Source organism: Danio rerio, chromosome 5 (genome assembly GCF_052040795.2).
Source record: "Danio rerio strain M-AB ecotype USA chromosome 5, GRCz13ab, whole genome shotgun sequence".
In the NCBI taxonomy this organism is placed as follows: Eukaryota; Metazoa; Chordata; class Actinopteri; order Cypriniformes; family Danionidae; genus Danio; species Danio rerio.
In genome coordinates, this window is record NC_141025.1 from 36,820,271 (window position 1) to 36,837,962 (window position 17,692).

Genomic DNA, 17,692 nt, shown 5'->3' on the forward strand with positions numbered 1-17,692 from the left:
GAAAAATTTAAATGCGGATCTCCCTTGTTTTATAAAACATCAAGCAATTCACGTGGTTTGACAGCACATCGTGGTCTGTGAGTAGAGAGCAGAGTCATCTGGGATGTCCTAACATTGAATCCAAGCTCAAATTTCCTTAAATATAATGAGGAGGATGCAGTAGAAATGTATAATAAGACCCCAGTGCATCTGCTGCCCTGAAGGAAGCTACAGAAACACGGCTGTAGTATGTGGAGATTTGTTTTGCTGTGGGGTTATAATGGCTGAAAAAAGTGTTATTGAGCGCTAGAGCTTGGTATCGATTCAGATTTACAGAATCAATCCCAATTAATCAAGCTTTTGATTTTGGTTCTGTTTGATTCTTTTTCAGTTCATTTAGATTTGAAGACATATGTTGGTGTTAATTTAGCTAGACCTAATTAAAACTACCATAAGAGGGAAAATCTGGATATAGCTAGGCATATCTGAATATTTTTAATTTGGTACGTAATAGGGCTGCACGATTCTGGCAAAAATGTGAATCAAGACTTTTTTTTTTTTTTTTGCTTAAAATCAAGATCACAATTTTATCACGATTCTGTAAATGTAAAACAAAGGTTAATATGATTAGCATATTATTATTGTTAATTTTCAAACATATGATAAAACGACAATAATAATATTAGGTCTATATGTAGGTCTACTGTTGCTTAAAATGCTCAATTTTGTATTATGGTGGACTTAAACAGACTTTCAATATGTCCTTTTTGTTAATTCACAGTAAAATTATGACATCAGAACATAACTATTCATAATTATAAAGTTGATTTATGTTTAATACGTGCTTTTCACGTATTATTGACAACATTATTAGACTGTTTGTTTTCACTGGTAAAATAAAAATTTCGTCATCAGATTCTTCTTGCATTATATTCAACACTATTTATAGGCTAGGGTTGTTATACTGATATAGTAAACATTTATTTTCATGCACAACTCTGTGTTCGCTATGAAAGAAAAAAACATATCAAATGCTTGACTTGATCATAACTCTAAAGTGCGATATGATCATTTAAATAATATGCGCACAGGTTTCACTTTCACTGGGGCTCATGGCTGCTGTCACTGTGAGAAAAAACGCATACATGCAAATCAAACCTGCTGAAAGGCCCTCAAATAATCGCTCTGTGCAACAAACTGAACGTTATTTACAACTTCATTACCTGTTATTTACAGCCTATGCAGGTTGTAACCACTAAAGTAGGCACCATGCATGCACACGCGCGTTTTCGGTTGGCCACAAGTATCCTAGTGAGATTACTACAATGACATGTATTTTATATTATTTTTAAATCTATCTAAGCTTGTATTATACTTACCATACATCTTTGAAAACAGGGCAGGTTTTAAGGAAGATTAAACCATTCTGTGAAGCTGGCAGCCAAGCATGACAACGAGTTTTGTGTGTTTACAGCTCATCAGAATGCAAAATCAGACTGTATGTTATAAATTTATTCAGCACCACACTAAAGGTCTGTTTAAATGTATTGTTTGTCAATTCAACGAGTATATTATGAAATTTGCCATGAACGTGTGTAATGAAGCACATAAAAACCTACTGTAAACTGCTGAATATAAGTTTAATGTTCTTTTAAGCATCATGTCATATCACTCGGCTCTTACTGTCATTTTTTTAAAATTAATCTGTTTCTGCCTGTTTGTTGAGTATAATCATAAATAAACCAATATTTTATCCACAACTCATAAGTAAATTAGGTTCTGGTGGCATAAAGATAGCTTACTCGCTCCTTCCAGCTAAAATAAATGAGTTGAAAGATTGTCCATAGATTGGAATTACTCAATTTGTTTAAATATTTCTTGACAGTTAAAGTATGATTATTTTGCATATGGATATTTCAGAGTAAAGCATCAGGCACTGACATGAGCCATTGGAGCATCATAGCAGAGCACATCAATATTCACAACCATTCTAATTATGATCAAAACCATATCGAATTAGGTCCAACTGCTGAGGTTGGAAATTGACCTGTAAAACAATTTCTGGAGATTTCTCTTAATTTACCTCAGCTACATACATTTGACTAGATATCAGAGTACAATTTAAGATGTTGTATCAATACATTTTATGCACATTTAAATAAAACAAACCAGTAAACATGGCTCTCAGCAATTAGACACGTCTCTGCTATAAATAAGTCTTTTGCACTGTCTTAGAAGTGTGTTCCAAGTGCTTTAGGTTTATTAATACCTGCTCGTAGCTTCTTTTATTTGCCCATATATTGACATTTCCAGATATTGAATGAGGCGTGCAGCAAATGTATGTATGTACAGCAACCAAACAAAGTGCACAATTTTTATTTCTCAAGCAAAACATTCTGATGACTTTAAGACAAGAGCCCAAATATCACATACATTTGTAAAAGAACCAAGTTGATGGTGGTTATTGTTCATTGTCAGAGTTGTTACACACAGTGGCTTTTTTCTTTCACTGGAAAGTTTGAACAAACAGTAACATTTTTAAAAGGGCAGGCTTGTTTTTGTGTGTGGATAACTTTTCAGTTTTTTTTAACATGCTAAGTGCTCAGCCTTGCCATTACGATCGTATTGCTGAAGTTACTAAAAATCAAGCATACTATCAAGGTAGAGGTCATAGTTGGGTCAGCTGATTTAAAATGTTCTCCAGGAATTCATGAATTTTACATTTGCCATGGAAAGCAAACTAAAACTTTCAAACAGATATTTGTAAGGGCCATTCTGGTGGGGAATACCACTTTTTTGAAAGCACAGTGATTACAATCTCTGCCCTGCTTTCACTTTGAAGTTTTCAGATGTGTCTACACATGGCAGCACATCATAAATTAAACATCTGTGTGTTCTGAAGGAGACTTAAAAGAATCACAGTAAGATAAAACTTAATTGTCAGTTATCGCACTAACCCACAGCGCATCCACCTACCATCCCTTCATTTCTTCATTTAAAACCATACCTCTTTAGACTTCCTGTTTATTGAGCAAAGAAAGAGGGAGGGGGTGTCAAAAGGAAAAGAGAGGGAGGGGGTGGTGAGAGGGGAAAGAAATGCTTTACTTAGGGGGTTTCCACCTTTCCTGAGTTGAGAAATGCCGCAGGAATGTTCATATTTTATGCCTGCCTGGGCCTACTTATCAATATCAATTTTTTATTATACCATTACCTTCAATGTTAAATTTGCTAATAATTATGGTTGGAATGATGATTGACATTGAGGAAAATGAAAAGTAATGATGATGAGTTGTTGCCCAGAAGTCAATGGTATATCTTAGCCTATCAGTATGAAAATTGTCAGTTGTCACATTCTTATTTAAGGTATGGGGGGAAATGCAGCTGGGGAATGTCAAGTGCGCGTACACACATCCTTTCCTACTCCTTGGATGTCTGTCAGACTCGTCAACTTGCCCCACTCAGCAGAGAAATGTCAGAGAGAAGTGAGGTCGATATCACTAATCTAAATTCTTTATTGAAAGCAGAAATTCAAATGAGCAACAAGGAGTTATTTTGGATATGCCCCTTTTTTTTAGGTCACTTTAATTACTATGCACTAAGGCTGCATACGATATTGGAAAAATCTGACTTTGGGATACTTTGTTTATCTGTAATATTTACTGCGATATGAATATAATTTCTACTACTTTATTAAATAGCTCTATTTTGGAAGATTTCATCCATTAAGATGGATTGGGATGATCAAGCCTTTTAAATTATAATACATTACAAGCATATATAAATGCAAAAGAGCGAAGACAAAAGTTAAATAAACTTTTCTAGAAAACCCATTTCTGCAGAATCTAAAGGTGTTCTGCTACAGAAATGCTATTATGCTATTGTATAAATGATTAAAAAATATATCTTAATCCTGTAATCTTTAATTCATAATCTAATCATGCTAGGCAATTTTTGCCGTTAAACGCATTGCGATATCGACACTCAAACCATATATTGTGCAACCCTACTACACACTTACAAATTAAATGAATGATTTGGTACAATGCACTTATGTAGATTCATGTTTTACATTGTACTTAGATTTTATAATTATCTGCAGTAATTACATCTGTTGCTAATTTCTGTTATTACGTTTTTGATTACACTGTTGGTCCATTCAATGAACCGCTAAAACTTAAAAGTATTGTGCTATACAATATCCATTGAATATTGAATATCCATATTCCATTGAATATAACTGTCTGATTTTTTGTATCCACTGTGAAACCGTGGGTGATTCAGGTTTAAACCAGTTAATTGTTATATTTTTTCTTGCAGCCATTAGCAGGAGATGTAGCAAAGTTTCCTTATCATGGGACAGATCCTCTGGAAATTTGTCCAGTAAAAACGTTAAAGGGTCCCAAGAGAGATTCATTTTAAGGAGCTTTTATTCTTTTAATAATAAAAATATATATTTGTAGAGCAATGTTCTGTTGTCATTAAGTTTTAACTTTAATTGGTAAAACTGTCCGAGATATGAACTAAAGCAAGTGATGCATCCAAGTTTAATTTAAATAAAATCTTAAATAGTAATAAATTCTTTATAATAATAAAAATAAATTATAAAAAAAACAACTAGTTTAAAAATCTTGATTGATATTAATGATATGAAGTAGTTCCAGAAACTTCCTATACTTTTCTGTTTATCCATCTGACTTTGATGGATGATTTGTTAAATCCCAAGATTGACAAATATACTTAATTTGGAAAGTTCTTTATAGATCGTTTCAAAGCAGCTTTGCAGTAATAAACAGGAAGACAACACAATCAGTGAGCCAGACTTCATAAAATATTTATAATTTGCCAGATGCTTTTATTGAGATTGACGTACAAATGAGGACAACAATCAAAGAACCACAAACATCAACATGTAATACATAAGACAATTCCCAGTTTGTCTAATAGCATACTAACAAAGACAATATGAGAATATTGTTGTGTATAATAGTGTTATGCATAGCAATCAGATTTCAGCTGAGTGAATTCAGATTGGTCTTTTTTTTGTCAATGTAAATAACGTAAGCAAAGCTCAAAACTCTTGTTGTAGTTCAACGTTTATCCAATAATCACAAAAAGCTTTTATAAGAAGGAAAATCTGAACAAATTTCCTAAAATATTTCCAAACAAATTAATGTTGACTCAAATCTTAACATTCCATATACAGTGAAACTAATATTTTCTGAAACGGTCAACATTTCATACAGTTGCCACCCTCCTCTTGCCATATACTCACATATTTATATGGAAAGCAGTGTTCAAAAGGTTTGACTTGAAGTATGTTTTAGAGGCAGTAGAAATGTGGGCGTCTGAGCGGGAAATCCCAAAGCACTGCTGGGAGTCAGGGAGTTCTGGAATGCTGAAGGCAGGAAACGGACGAAGCTGATCCGATCGTTGGAATGAAAAGTGTGTACGTGACCATTTGTATTCATATGTGCATACATATTTCGCACATAGATTTTCAGATATAAGATTTCTGAGCTCTCCTGGCATCTGAAATTCAAATACGGTACCCAGTGACTTTGTAAAAAGAAAAAAAACTAACTGATTTTCTCTCTAGTTTTCATCTTCACGTTGTCTTTCTTTAGTTATAGACGGAATTAATCTTCTCAGGATGATTTCAATCTGAATAAATTTGAATATACTGGCCAAAAGGGATGACCGTCCTTGGAAAATTGGCTTCTTTGCACTTTCTTCAAACTTTTTTTATTAAATATTTATTGAACATTTTGTATGTGTTAGATGAAGTAAAGCCTGGTTGGTAAAACCAATGTGCTCATTTCAGGTTTCAAACAATTAATTTACTTTTGTGTTAACATAATAACTCTTATCAAAATATGCTGAAGCAGTTATACCAACCTTGCACTCTTTATTCCAAGCCAGGAATTCAATAAATTGCTATTAGCATCAGGTATTAGCTGTAGTATTATGTGCTACCTTGTGGCTATATAAACACTCAAATGTATATGTCAATGAACTTGTGTCATGCTATATTGTATCAGAGTGTTTTTTTTTTTTTTTTTTTTTTTTTCATTCACATCCGCTCAATTGAGCGCATTTTTACTTTAGTGTGCTGGGCATTTTCTTGAAAGGCTTTCAATAGACAGCAACTGCCTTTATAAATAGGCTAGGGTTGTTGAGTTCAGCTCACTTTGACAGCAATATCAGCACAGCCTGCTTATAGATACTATATAAAGTTGTATAAATACAAAGAAAATTATGCATTATATCATTATTGTTGTGGCGCAAAATGGTAAAAGATTTTATCATTCAGTGGACATATTCGCAGGTTCATCATGGATTCATCAAGTGCATATTCTAAAATGCCATTCATATTCTACTTTCCTTTGGGATTATGTGATTCAGCAAAATAAGTCTGTTTATGCCATTCAATTATGAATCACTATATTGAATTAACAATAAATTTATGTTTTCCTAACTTCATCAAACTGTATCCCAAAACTGTCATGGCTAATTACTTATATAAGGATGAATGTTTACTAGTTGCTGTGTAAGTTGATTTGTTTTGTCAGTTTGACACCAACAAAATCAAAAGCTATCTATGGGCTCCTGTAATATGAAGTGTGTAATTTCTCCTTTGCCTTTGATAGAATGATAGAGATCACTACTGGAATATTAAAGACATGATTGAAGTTCAAATAGATGTGAATCTCCCTTTTATTTCACTGATAATCTCTTTCTCTCTCTGTTTCTCTCTCTCAGGTGTTTTAGTTCCTCCGTTAAAAGGCTTCTTCTGACAGGTTTAGATCATGTTTATAATGAGATGACATGTTTTATAATGGGATTGGTTTCATTGCATCTCAATGTTTTGGTTGTTGATTGTATCGTGCTGATGTATTGTCAGGATTGAGTTTGTCAGGGTATTTTCTCTCACTTTTGTATTTTTTGCTTGGGTCTGGTTGTTGAGGCAGTCACCATTAAAAATCTTAAGGCAAGTAAAATAATGCAGTTACAACTGTTTGCTGTGGTAAATGGGAATTTGTATCCAACTATGTGCGTCAGAAGAAAGATTACTATTTTTGCTTTCTTTGAATCCAGCGTGAACCAGAATTTGCTGACTTATTTCAGTATGTTGTTGTGCTAAAGATTATTGTGGCAGAAGCCGCCAAACGTCGACATTAATAGAGAAGGGCCGCCACTTGAAATGCAGATGCAAATGATAAGACAAGGTTACCAAAACAAACTTTTTTTTCAACTAATATTGTTTACAGATGGATTATCCACCTGAAGAATAAGAAAGTTATAGTTCACTTAAAGAAAAAACACAAGTTTTAAAGGGATTGTCCACAGTGTAGGTATTGTGTTAATAAGATGCAAAGCAATGTGTGCTCATGCTTCATTTGTAGAAAATCATGTTATTTTTTTCAAATATCTTTGATTTTATACAGCTAATCCACTAACATGAAGCGTCACACGCCTTTAAGCAAATGCTTTTGTGTTGTCTAAACAGTCAGTCAGAGCAGTTGTTAATATTAGCTGCCCAAATCAGACAGAAAAAATGAAGAGCACACAGCTGAACCTCACGTCTGATCTCTAAAATAAAATTTGACAAGTGTCTTTCACAAATATTTGAAATAAGCATGTGTAAGTAATATGAAACTTTCACATATCTTTTGTGAGTGTTATCGAAGATGACATATCTGTTTGCTGAATTAGTTACATAAGCCTAATTAGTTATGTAAGACTAGGAAACAATGAAATGGAAAAAAGGTTAAATGTTGCAGTTGCTAATTTTGTTTTCACAGTGCAACTTGCAATTTGAAATGAAAACTCTACTATATACATATGTACATTTCTGTAATATTACTATTAGGATGTCATTTGTATTTAGTTCTTGTATTTACTTCATTTTAGGCTACATTCTGCCGTCTGTATGTTTTTGTCCTAGACGCTCAATCACACCTCTAAAACTTTGATATCAGTTCCAGGTTGTTTTTGTATTTGGCCAGTTATTTCTGAGCTTCTCTCAGTTTTGGTTGTTTTTTTAGTTGGTGTATCAACTCCTGTCAGTTCGGTTTCCATGGTGATCTCAGACATTTCATGCAAGTTTTGAAGGTGCTGTCCATCACATGTCTGGCTTCTTGAACTTGAAAATGCAAACAGAGAATGATGCCACCCACCAACCTACAGCCTACCCCACTTAAACAATAATTGATGTTATAAAATAAAGGGTTTGAACAAATGATCAAAAAAAGATTTAATAATCTGCAGGTTTGGGAAGTTTAAGGAATTTTTAAGGTCTATTCCGTTAGAGAGTTGTAAATGAATCATATTTTGGTTAATCCATTTGTTTGCATTCAATTCACTATTTTTAATATGAGGCTTTTGCTGAAAACGTACAAAACCACGATGTACACAATCTCACAGTAAGCAAATAATATGCTGCTGTAGATTAAATTATTAATATGTATCTCTCTTAATTTTTATTTTTAATAAAATACTATTTTATTAAAAGTTTTGCTTGTTTCAATTTAAAAAATTTGTTAAATGTTTTTATTTCTTTATTTTTTTTGTATTTGTTTACTTTTTCTAAATTTCCAATCAAAGCTGGTTGGTTTGTTCATAACTTTAAATGCTTAAACAAAAACATTTTAACAATCCCTGTTTAAAAAATATATGCAACCAATGCTCATGAAAAAGTGTGTGGGTACTAATGCAGGCCTTCATTCAAAAACAATCAATTAAGGAGCTCCTATGATAGGGTGGGGAGGAAATCGGGTGCCAAATTATATTCTTTAATTGCCATAAGAACAAACTTTTTAAGAATGAGCCTTTTTAAGTTGTAAAATGCTTACTTTTAGGAATCCTGTCATGAGTGCAATGTGCGTATGCCTGCGCTTTTTTAAAGGGAACTGGATGTCTTTTTCACAGGACTATAGTTTTCAATTTACACAGAATCTGAGCCAATGTCTTTGACCTTAATTATGTCAACAGCATCCCTTGGAACCTATAAACTCTAACGTAAGCAAAACCTCAGAAGTAAAGTTAGGGAAAGCTATTTGTACACTATTTTGTAGGCTGTGTTTATTTTTAGCTCTTTCTATTGTTTTTTTTTTTTTTGTCATGCCCTTCGCTCTCATGCAAACACTTGCACAACTAAAGCCTGATATATATATATATATATATATATATATATATATATATATATATATATATATATATATATATATATATATATATATATGTGTGAAGGGTTTGATTAAATGATCCAAAGAAGTTGGATATATTATATATAATATATATTATTATTATTTAATAGCATGTCATGAGCAGCAATGCTGGAAAGAAATAAGAGATTTTGTTTGGAAAAAGTCCAAATGTTTATAATTTAACATATATTTTTCTTGTGCAGAAAGAAGATTCTCCATTGGATATTTGTAAATTATATTATGATGATTTTGATTAAATATATATGCACTGTAAAACCAAACAGTTAACTTTATCAGATGAAATGTGTAGTTAACTCAAAATTGACTGAAAGTTAATTCTACTCATTTGAAAAAAGTTTTGAACTCAGTGTTGAATGTAATGAGTTTAATAAATAACTCATTACTTCAATTTAAATAGAGTAAGTTCACAGTACTCGTATAGATTAGTTTTTTTTTACTCAAATGGTTTGAGGCAATCTGTTTCCTCAAGTGGTTTGAGTTGCCTTAACTTTTTGGGTTTTACTGTGCTCAAATTGCTTTGTTTACTCAAAAAAATTAAGTTTAGGGTACTCTTTAGGATTAGCTTTTGAATTGTTTGTTGCAATCGTTTTCCTCAAATGGTTTGAGTTACCTTAACTTTTTGGGTTTAATAGTGTGGTAACCAGTGGCGATCTCACTGAAAATATTGCTTAATGTTATATTTTGGTCACAAATATGAACATTTTAGGTGCAGACTGGATCCCTGTAATGCACTTTGTTGCCTATGTGACACTTAACATTTATGACAATTTTCCTTAAAAAAAAAAAAAAAAGTATTCTGGATATCAGCCTAAATGGGTATTGTACATCCATACTAATGAATATTTATTATTCAAATAATATTATGAATATCATAAATTATCTCCTAGCACATGGCAAAGATTATTGGGTTTCAGTAATGGCATGTTTCAGTCTCATGTAAAATGAGCTTAATATTCCAAATCCGCTCTCATTGTCGAGCTGAATGTTTTTCTTTTTTTCCATAGACAGAACTAATAATGTAGCCACAGATTATCTAAACAAATTTAAACAGCTCTTATTCATGGTGGAATGAGCATCGGGCCAGATATATTCTCCTTGTCTCATTTTAATCAAGTGATGCCAGTTTATAGCATGAAGACCACAGCATTCATTCTCTTCCTATCATTTTCATAAATCAGCCCTAATGAATCGGCATATTATCTTATTGATTTTTCTCCCTTCATGTTTCTCTCTTCCAGAGCTGGAGGCAAAAGACGCCTGTGAGTGGCTCCGAGCGGCGGGGTTTCCTCAGTATGCTCAGCTTTATGAAGGTAATCCAGAACTCATCTCACAGAAGTCCACTCATCCTTCCATTTCCATACCATTATCTGTCTCTTTCACTTGCCCCTTACCTCTGCTCCTTTCTGTAACTCAGTGTTGTCTTCCTTTTTTTTCTCTTTTCCTCTGGTTTCCTTTCATATCATCTCTTCGGAAGGGTGTAGAATTGTTTCTTCTTCCCTTATCTTTGCTGAACGGATTGAAATGACCCCCCGCGGAGAGCTTCGGTGTTATTATATTTCAGGTTTACTGATTGGGGAAACGGATGTGGCTTTTGGTTCATATGCCTTTTAGGTTGTGTTCAGTAAATATTTCACTTTTCTGCTTCACATCTGCCATCTCAGGTGTTGCAGATTTTCAGACCTTCTTCTTTTGGTCTCTTTGCCTACTCAACCCCCCCCCCCCCACCCCCCACCCCCACAAAATAATTGCCAGGTTTAGCCAAAAGAGACATTTGTGTAATAATTTACTCGCCTTCTTGTCCATCTAAACCCTCTCACACCTTTTATCTGTGGAAATACTATTTTCCATATACTGAAATTGAATGCGGACAGTTGCTGTTAAGTTTCACAGGGCCGATAACAAATAAATACATAAATAAATAAATAAATAAATAAAACGTAATTCATATGTCTGTATTTCAAGCCTTCTGACTCAGTCAGTAGCTTTGTGTAACTGACAGAACTAGGGATCCACAATGGAAACATTTAGATCTGTTTTGATATCTAGATGACTTTCACTGTCATTAAGGCTTCAGATATACAATGTTAAGTCTGAACAGAATTCAGAATTGTCTTTAATACTGTATTTATATAGCATTTATATGATTTATGTATAAATTTAACCTAAAAATAAACCCTGTTAAATATAATGTTTAGCAAATTTTACATTTAATGTGATGCGTTATTGACCATATAAATGCGACCGTCTTGAGAATGGGGAAAAATAAGCCAGCTGTAAAACTTTTGGTGAAATGATAAAAACAGTTAAAAGGATCTCAGCATTCAGTGAAGAACAGTGCTATATCTCTTGAGTGTTATTTTATATTAAGTGCGTGTATGTTTACTTGGATTAATTTCTGCTAGTCGGAAATAATTCTTTCCTAAATCTAACTCTTACTTCTTTGAACACAAACAGTTCCTTTGTATAATCAGCACTTTTTGTTTGTACTACCTCTTCTTGTTGAATAACATAAAACATAAACACATTAAACATAAAATGAGATTAAAAACAAGCTTAAATCTAAGTAAACTGCCCTAGTGTGTTCTGTATATCATTCTTGTAAGAAATGGAGAAACAGCATGTTTTACAGCATGAAATGTAATGTAGGTGCCAAACCAGTTGATATCAAGGAGATTAGAGGTCCTGTTGCTGAGATAATGTGGTGTGATATGTTTGCTCTTTCCAGCACATCAAGATGAAAACGTCTGAACTTTTCAGAATGCAGCAAATGCACTGCATGTCATGTGATGATGCAACCAATCTGCTTCAAACACTGTGGATTATACACATTTCTTAAATATTCAGTTAAATTTAGTTTATCTTTATTTCTGTACCGTTTTTACAATGTAGATTGTGCCAAAGCAGCTTAACATAGATGAGCAAAAGAGAGGAAAGGCCATTATGTATCAAAATGTGGAACGTTCCAGCAGGTAGTGTAGAATGCTGGTGGAGTTTTAATAATAATAATAATTCCTTATATTTATATAGCGCTTTTCTTGGCACTCAAAGCACCTTACACAATTTGGGGCGAAGGGCGGGTGGATCTCCTCATCTACCACCAGTGCGCAGCATCCGACTGGACGGAAGGGTTAGGAGGCCATGATGGACAGAGATGCCAGAGTTAAACCCCTAGGACACCCAAAGGACATCGGTAGTCGGTACACCCAAAGTCGGTTTAACATCGTCTGAAAGACGAGCAAACACTGAGCAGTAGCACTGAGTCCCCGTCACTATACTGGGGCATTAGGACCCCCCCAGGCCACAGGTTGAGCGCCCTCTTTTGGCCTTACTAACACCACTTCCAGTAGGAACCTAGCTTTCCCATGTGGTCTCCCATCCAGGTACTGACCGGGCACAGCCCTGCTTGGCTTCAGTGGGCGACCATGTGAGTTGCTGAGAGCTAGCTGCCCTGTGTTTTATTAAGTGAATAAAACACTTTAGTTTTAGTATGAAGAGGTTTGAGGTTGAGGTTTTTGTTCAGTTTATTTTACATCAGTTTAATGCAAAGATAATGCTGAAGACACTGATCCACTGAAGAGCAAATCTACCGATGCACAGCTCCACTAGTCCACTGATGCATTTGATGATAGTCCACTGTGGTGCATTTTTATTTTCTTCATAAATGAAGCTTGTATCTGAGCTGCAGCGAGGGTTTGTCTGTGGTGGTTTCTTGGAGAGTGCGGTTGATGGTTGCTTAGCAACCACAGACACCACTGGAGTGCAAGCTCAGAAGCACATTGAAATTGGTGAAGGAAGTGGGCACCTTGTGTTTTCCATGCAGTTTTTGACACGATATGCGAGGCTCATTTATAAATCATGTCTAAAACTGCATTAGTTAGCTGTCTGGTTGACTAAAGCAGAGGTTGTAGCTGCTGAAAATGTGTTGCTTAAATACCCACATCTTGATTTAGAAATATAGTATTACATAAATATGGAAATTTTTGGCCAGCAACATTTATACCTTACATCTTTAAATTTGAACACAATAACCTAATATACAGTCTGAAATTTCTGATATATCAATCTCGATTTTAATTTTTCTAAGCTGGATTGCAAAAAGGCAAATAAATGCAGAGTACTACTTTTTTATTGTTAAATACAGAAAAAGAGAAAACATTTTTAATCGCAAGATTTACAAATTCCAAATTCTAAAAAAAAATTTCACTTTTTTTTTTATAATGAAAAATCACCATAATCCCAGCATCTTAAATTCCTTTTAACAGAGATCTTTCTACAGTGTGCATCTGTTGTGTTCTACACGTGGAGATGTGTAATTTAAAAGGCACCAGTCAAAAAGCACATCATCTCAGAAGAACAAACTATTATGTTTTCTTACTGCCTGATCTTTTCACACATACAATGGCTCTAGGACGGTAATGGTGATGCTGTGTGTGTGTGTGTGTGTCTGTGTGTGTGTCTGTGTGTGTGTCTGTGTGTGTGTCTGTGTGTGTGTCTGTGTGTGTGTCTGTGTGTGTGTCTGTGTGTGTGTCTGTGTGTGTGTCTGTGTGTGTGTCTGTGTGTGTGTCTGTGTGTGTGTCTGTGTCTGCGAGCAGGTGTACCCATGATGACCTAGACGGTGAAGAACCCACAGACAAGTTCTAATTTTAGCCCTCTCCGATTTCACAGGCAGGGTTGAATTGGCACATAAATGCAGATCGATCTGATTTTTTATTTTTTACTTTAAAAAAAAATAAAAGTCATGAGGTTGTGCCTCATGACTTTAGTACCAGAATGTTTTTTGGTAAAAATGTATTTTCACCAGCCCTTAATAACCATAATTGTTTTGTTGTTGAAATTCTGGTCCTTTATTCATTAGTGAGTCTGGATTCTGACAGGTCTGTTGTTTCTTGTTTTTGGAATGTAAAACATTGCTCGTCAATTCCTAATTATGCTTTCCACTGAGGGCAATAAAAGTTAATTAGTAATTCCAAGCATTGTAGCAAAAAGCATTGAATACCCATTCAATCTGCTGACCATCCATTTTGCAATCTGTCTAATGTAGATTAAGTGTAAAAAAAAAAAAAAATCTTATAATGGCATGCGCTTTATAAAGGGTCCTTAATAGCACAACTTAAAAAAGAAAAAACTTTTTAAATTACGTTTTATCTTTAGGGAAAATCTTTCATGAGATGAATAATTGGTATGTTTAAACTAAAATCTAAATGTAATTAGTATTTATTTAGCAGGCGCTTGAATAAAGATGAAGATAAATGAAGTGCTTTATATGATCTAAGAGCAGTAGTATATAGATGCCTAGGTGAGTCTAAATTAGTTTAGTAGATTTTTTTCTAACACTATTCATCATAACCTTGTTTTCCCACCTGCAGTATCTCAGTTTTACATTTACAACAACCTTTACATGATACTCTATTGATCACACTGTTCATTTCATCAACGCAAATGGGGGAAAAACATTATATAGCTTGACACAAACCAAGTGCCAGTACTGAATACTATGAATGCACATGCTTTTATTTGCTCATCTAAGAAAAAAAAAAAACTGATTTGGTTTGTGTTGAGCCATTTTTGATTACAAAATTAACATTATATTTTTTACTTATTTAATTTAATAAATTAATGACTGTAAATGTAATAGGTTTTTAATGCAATTTTAAAGTTTAATGCTGTTTAAAGCTAACATCTGATGCATGTTTTTCATATGATGTGCTGTGATTTGTTGCCATTCATTTTAGTCATCAGTGCTTTATTTTTTAAACAGTAATATCCAAATGTTCTTCGGTGACTTCGAAAATCTTGTCTCAAGAAGCCAGCGTTCAGCTTTAATCTGCTGGCAGTTGCACACTGATGAAATGTTCAAAGTTGAATGAGGCAGCACTTCCGTTTACTTGTCTCATTTAAACAACCTGACAAACACCCGTCATCTGCTTGGCTTCCTCTGACAGAGTTGTGTATTTTCCTGCTGCGCGTCACACACTAAGCTGGAAGCGCCCTGACCTGAGTTGGCTGTGACAGAAACAGAGAAGTGCTGAATTAATGAAACGCCAGTTACTGGCTCTTTCCTGCTGTTCATGGCGAAGGTCTCGTATAGGATATTTTTATATCCAATATATATGTCAGAGTGAACTTGGTGTCATTCATCTGCTTGATTATTTGCATAATAATCAAGAAATGTTAAAAAAGATGTAACGTAAAAAAAAAAATGCAAGACTTTGATCTAGTGACTGATCACATGATCAATGTTATGAATTGGTATTGGTCTGTATTGGTCCGAAATCTATGTTGTATATATTAATGTCCAGCTTCAATTTTAAAGTAATCAGTTTTCAACTTTTATCTCACCATCATTCCTTAATGAAACTAAACTGTTAACGCTGTTTCATAACAGCAGGGATGCTGCTGTGTGTCTTGTTTTTTTTTTGCAGTTCTTAAAGTTTTTTGGGGGGTGTTGGTACAGTATATTTATGTTTGTTTTCGACCCGTTCTTGAAGAACATTATTGATATAATGTAAGAAATGACAACCATTGCAACATAAGCATTTCTATGTTCTATGTGTATTGCATTTCTAGAGCAGCTAAGTTATTTCATAGTGGTTAGTGTATGGACTGACAGAGCATACGTGATGCTCACATTGAAAATGACAATCACATTGGAAATGTCATCACTAAGAAAGATATAAAGAAGAATGTTGTGTTGGATAAGAGCTAACAACATTCCTAGTATTTTTTTTTTACTATGGATGTCGATAGCTATTTTTTTAAACATTATACAGAATGTTTTGTTCAACAGAAGAGAGAAACTTACAAAGATGTAGAACTATTTGATTTGAGTGTAAGCAAATAGTGAAGAAATCTGAGTGAACAATTTTCATGTTTCCAAGTTAGCGCTGTTTCAAAACAGCAGGGATGCTGCTATGTGTCTTGTCTTTTTGCAGCTGTTAAAAAAAGGCTCAAGGATAATATTGAAGTCAGATTGAAATAAAATTGTTATTATTTTATATATATATATATATATATATATATATAAGTTCTTTGGGTGGTGTGAATGTAAACATGGTAGCCTTGGGGTTATCTGTAAGCTACTGTGCTCTCAAATTTATATCCAAGTCTTCTGCATTTGCATGTAAACATTTAAAGGTGCAGTGTGTAACTTTGACACCCAGTAGTTGAACTAGGTATTGCATTCCTGGATCAAAGCAAACGCAAGTGCAGGTTGCCAAATTGAGGACAGGAGCGAGTGATTTAAGTCGTGTTCTTTTTAAAAGCAACTTCACCTGATAGAAGGAAAGAATGAATATTTTCCATATTAAACTGAGTTTTTGTTCTAACCAACACCTCGAATTGATATATGAGAGACGACTTTTATTATTCACAGGTGAACAACAGAAAACTATCACAATGATCAGCTCAGGTAAACATCATGTGCTTTATTCAGTGTTAAATGCTAACAATGCCTTTATGCATAACATTTATTGCCATACTACTGAAAGTAGCAACATAGTTCACCTCAGATCTTGAAAATAAAATAAACTGTTTGAAATTGAACCGTGTTGTTAGGACAAACAGTAACAACTTTCTTACCTAATGTTTACATTGGTAATGTTTATATAATTTGCTAATTATTAACCTGAATCTGCCTCATTTCGGAGGCTGCTACTGTACACTGGTGGTTGCATTTCGGTCATGGACACATGCTTTCGGAGTCTTTCTGAATGAATGAAATGTGCGGTTTTTCACCAATTCAACCTTGGGTGCTGAAGTATAATTTTCTAAACAGGCATTGGGCAGGTTACAATGATCAAAACAAAGGCTGCGTTCTGGCACGTAACGCACATTTTCGAAGCAGAATATCTGACTTAAAGGGTCACAAAACACCAAAACACAATTTTTGAGCTGTTCACAGTCCCACACTGCTAAACAGTGTCCCACACTGCTAAAAACACTATGAGGATACATATATTTCACTAAAAAGTGAAAATTGGTTGTTTTTGCGTTATTTCAAGCAAATTCGTACTTCCGGTTTGAAACAAATTTTTGAAGCTGTGTCGAGGCTATGAGATCTTAGTGTGTATTCCAGCGTGTAGACTGGACGTCTGTACCTAAGAGTACTGTATTATGTCTCTGAGTGTGCTGCATTAATGCATGAGTAAGACTTGGTTCAAACCAATCAGCGCATGCTATTGTGTATGCGGTGCAACTTCATTAATATGAAAGAAGTGTGAAAAAAATAAGAATTGTTTGTAGATACGGGTCGTCAGTGTTGCTTTTGAAATGTGCTGCAGTTAAGGTTTTGTTTTTATTTTCCCTCTATGAGAGCGCAGCTAAACTCGCGTGCATGCGACACGAGGCAGAAATATGTTTGTACAGAAAATTTTTTACTCAAAAGCTTTTCGCATTGGAAATTGTGAAATCCAGATTTGCTGCTCGTCTCCTTAAAAAAAAAAAAAAAAAAAAAAACGCAGTTCCAGTATGTGTTGATTGTCCTGTCT

General features: G+C 34.2%; 1 protein-coding gene across 9 annotated transcripts in view; it reads left to right on the forward strand.

Annotated features, from left to right (window-relative positions):
• The window catches only part of stard8 (StAR related lipid transfer domain containing 8), an 88,323-nt gene that overhangs the window by 34,140 nt on the left and 36,491 nt on the right, over positions 1 to 17,692 (forward strand). For all 9 annotated transcript variants that reach the window (XR_015490303.1, XR_015490304.1, XR_015490305.1 and 6 more), the window contains 1 exon segment: positions 10,445 to 10,516. Coding sequence is in view for 6 of the 9 variants with exons in the window: in XM_087252108.1 (XP_087108234.1) it covers positions 10,445 to 10,516 (72 nt within the window). In the remaining 3 variants the exon portion in view is untranslated.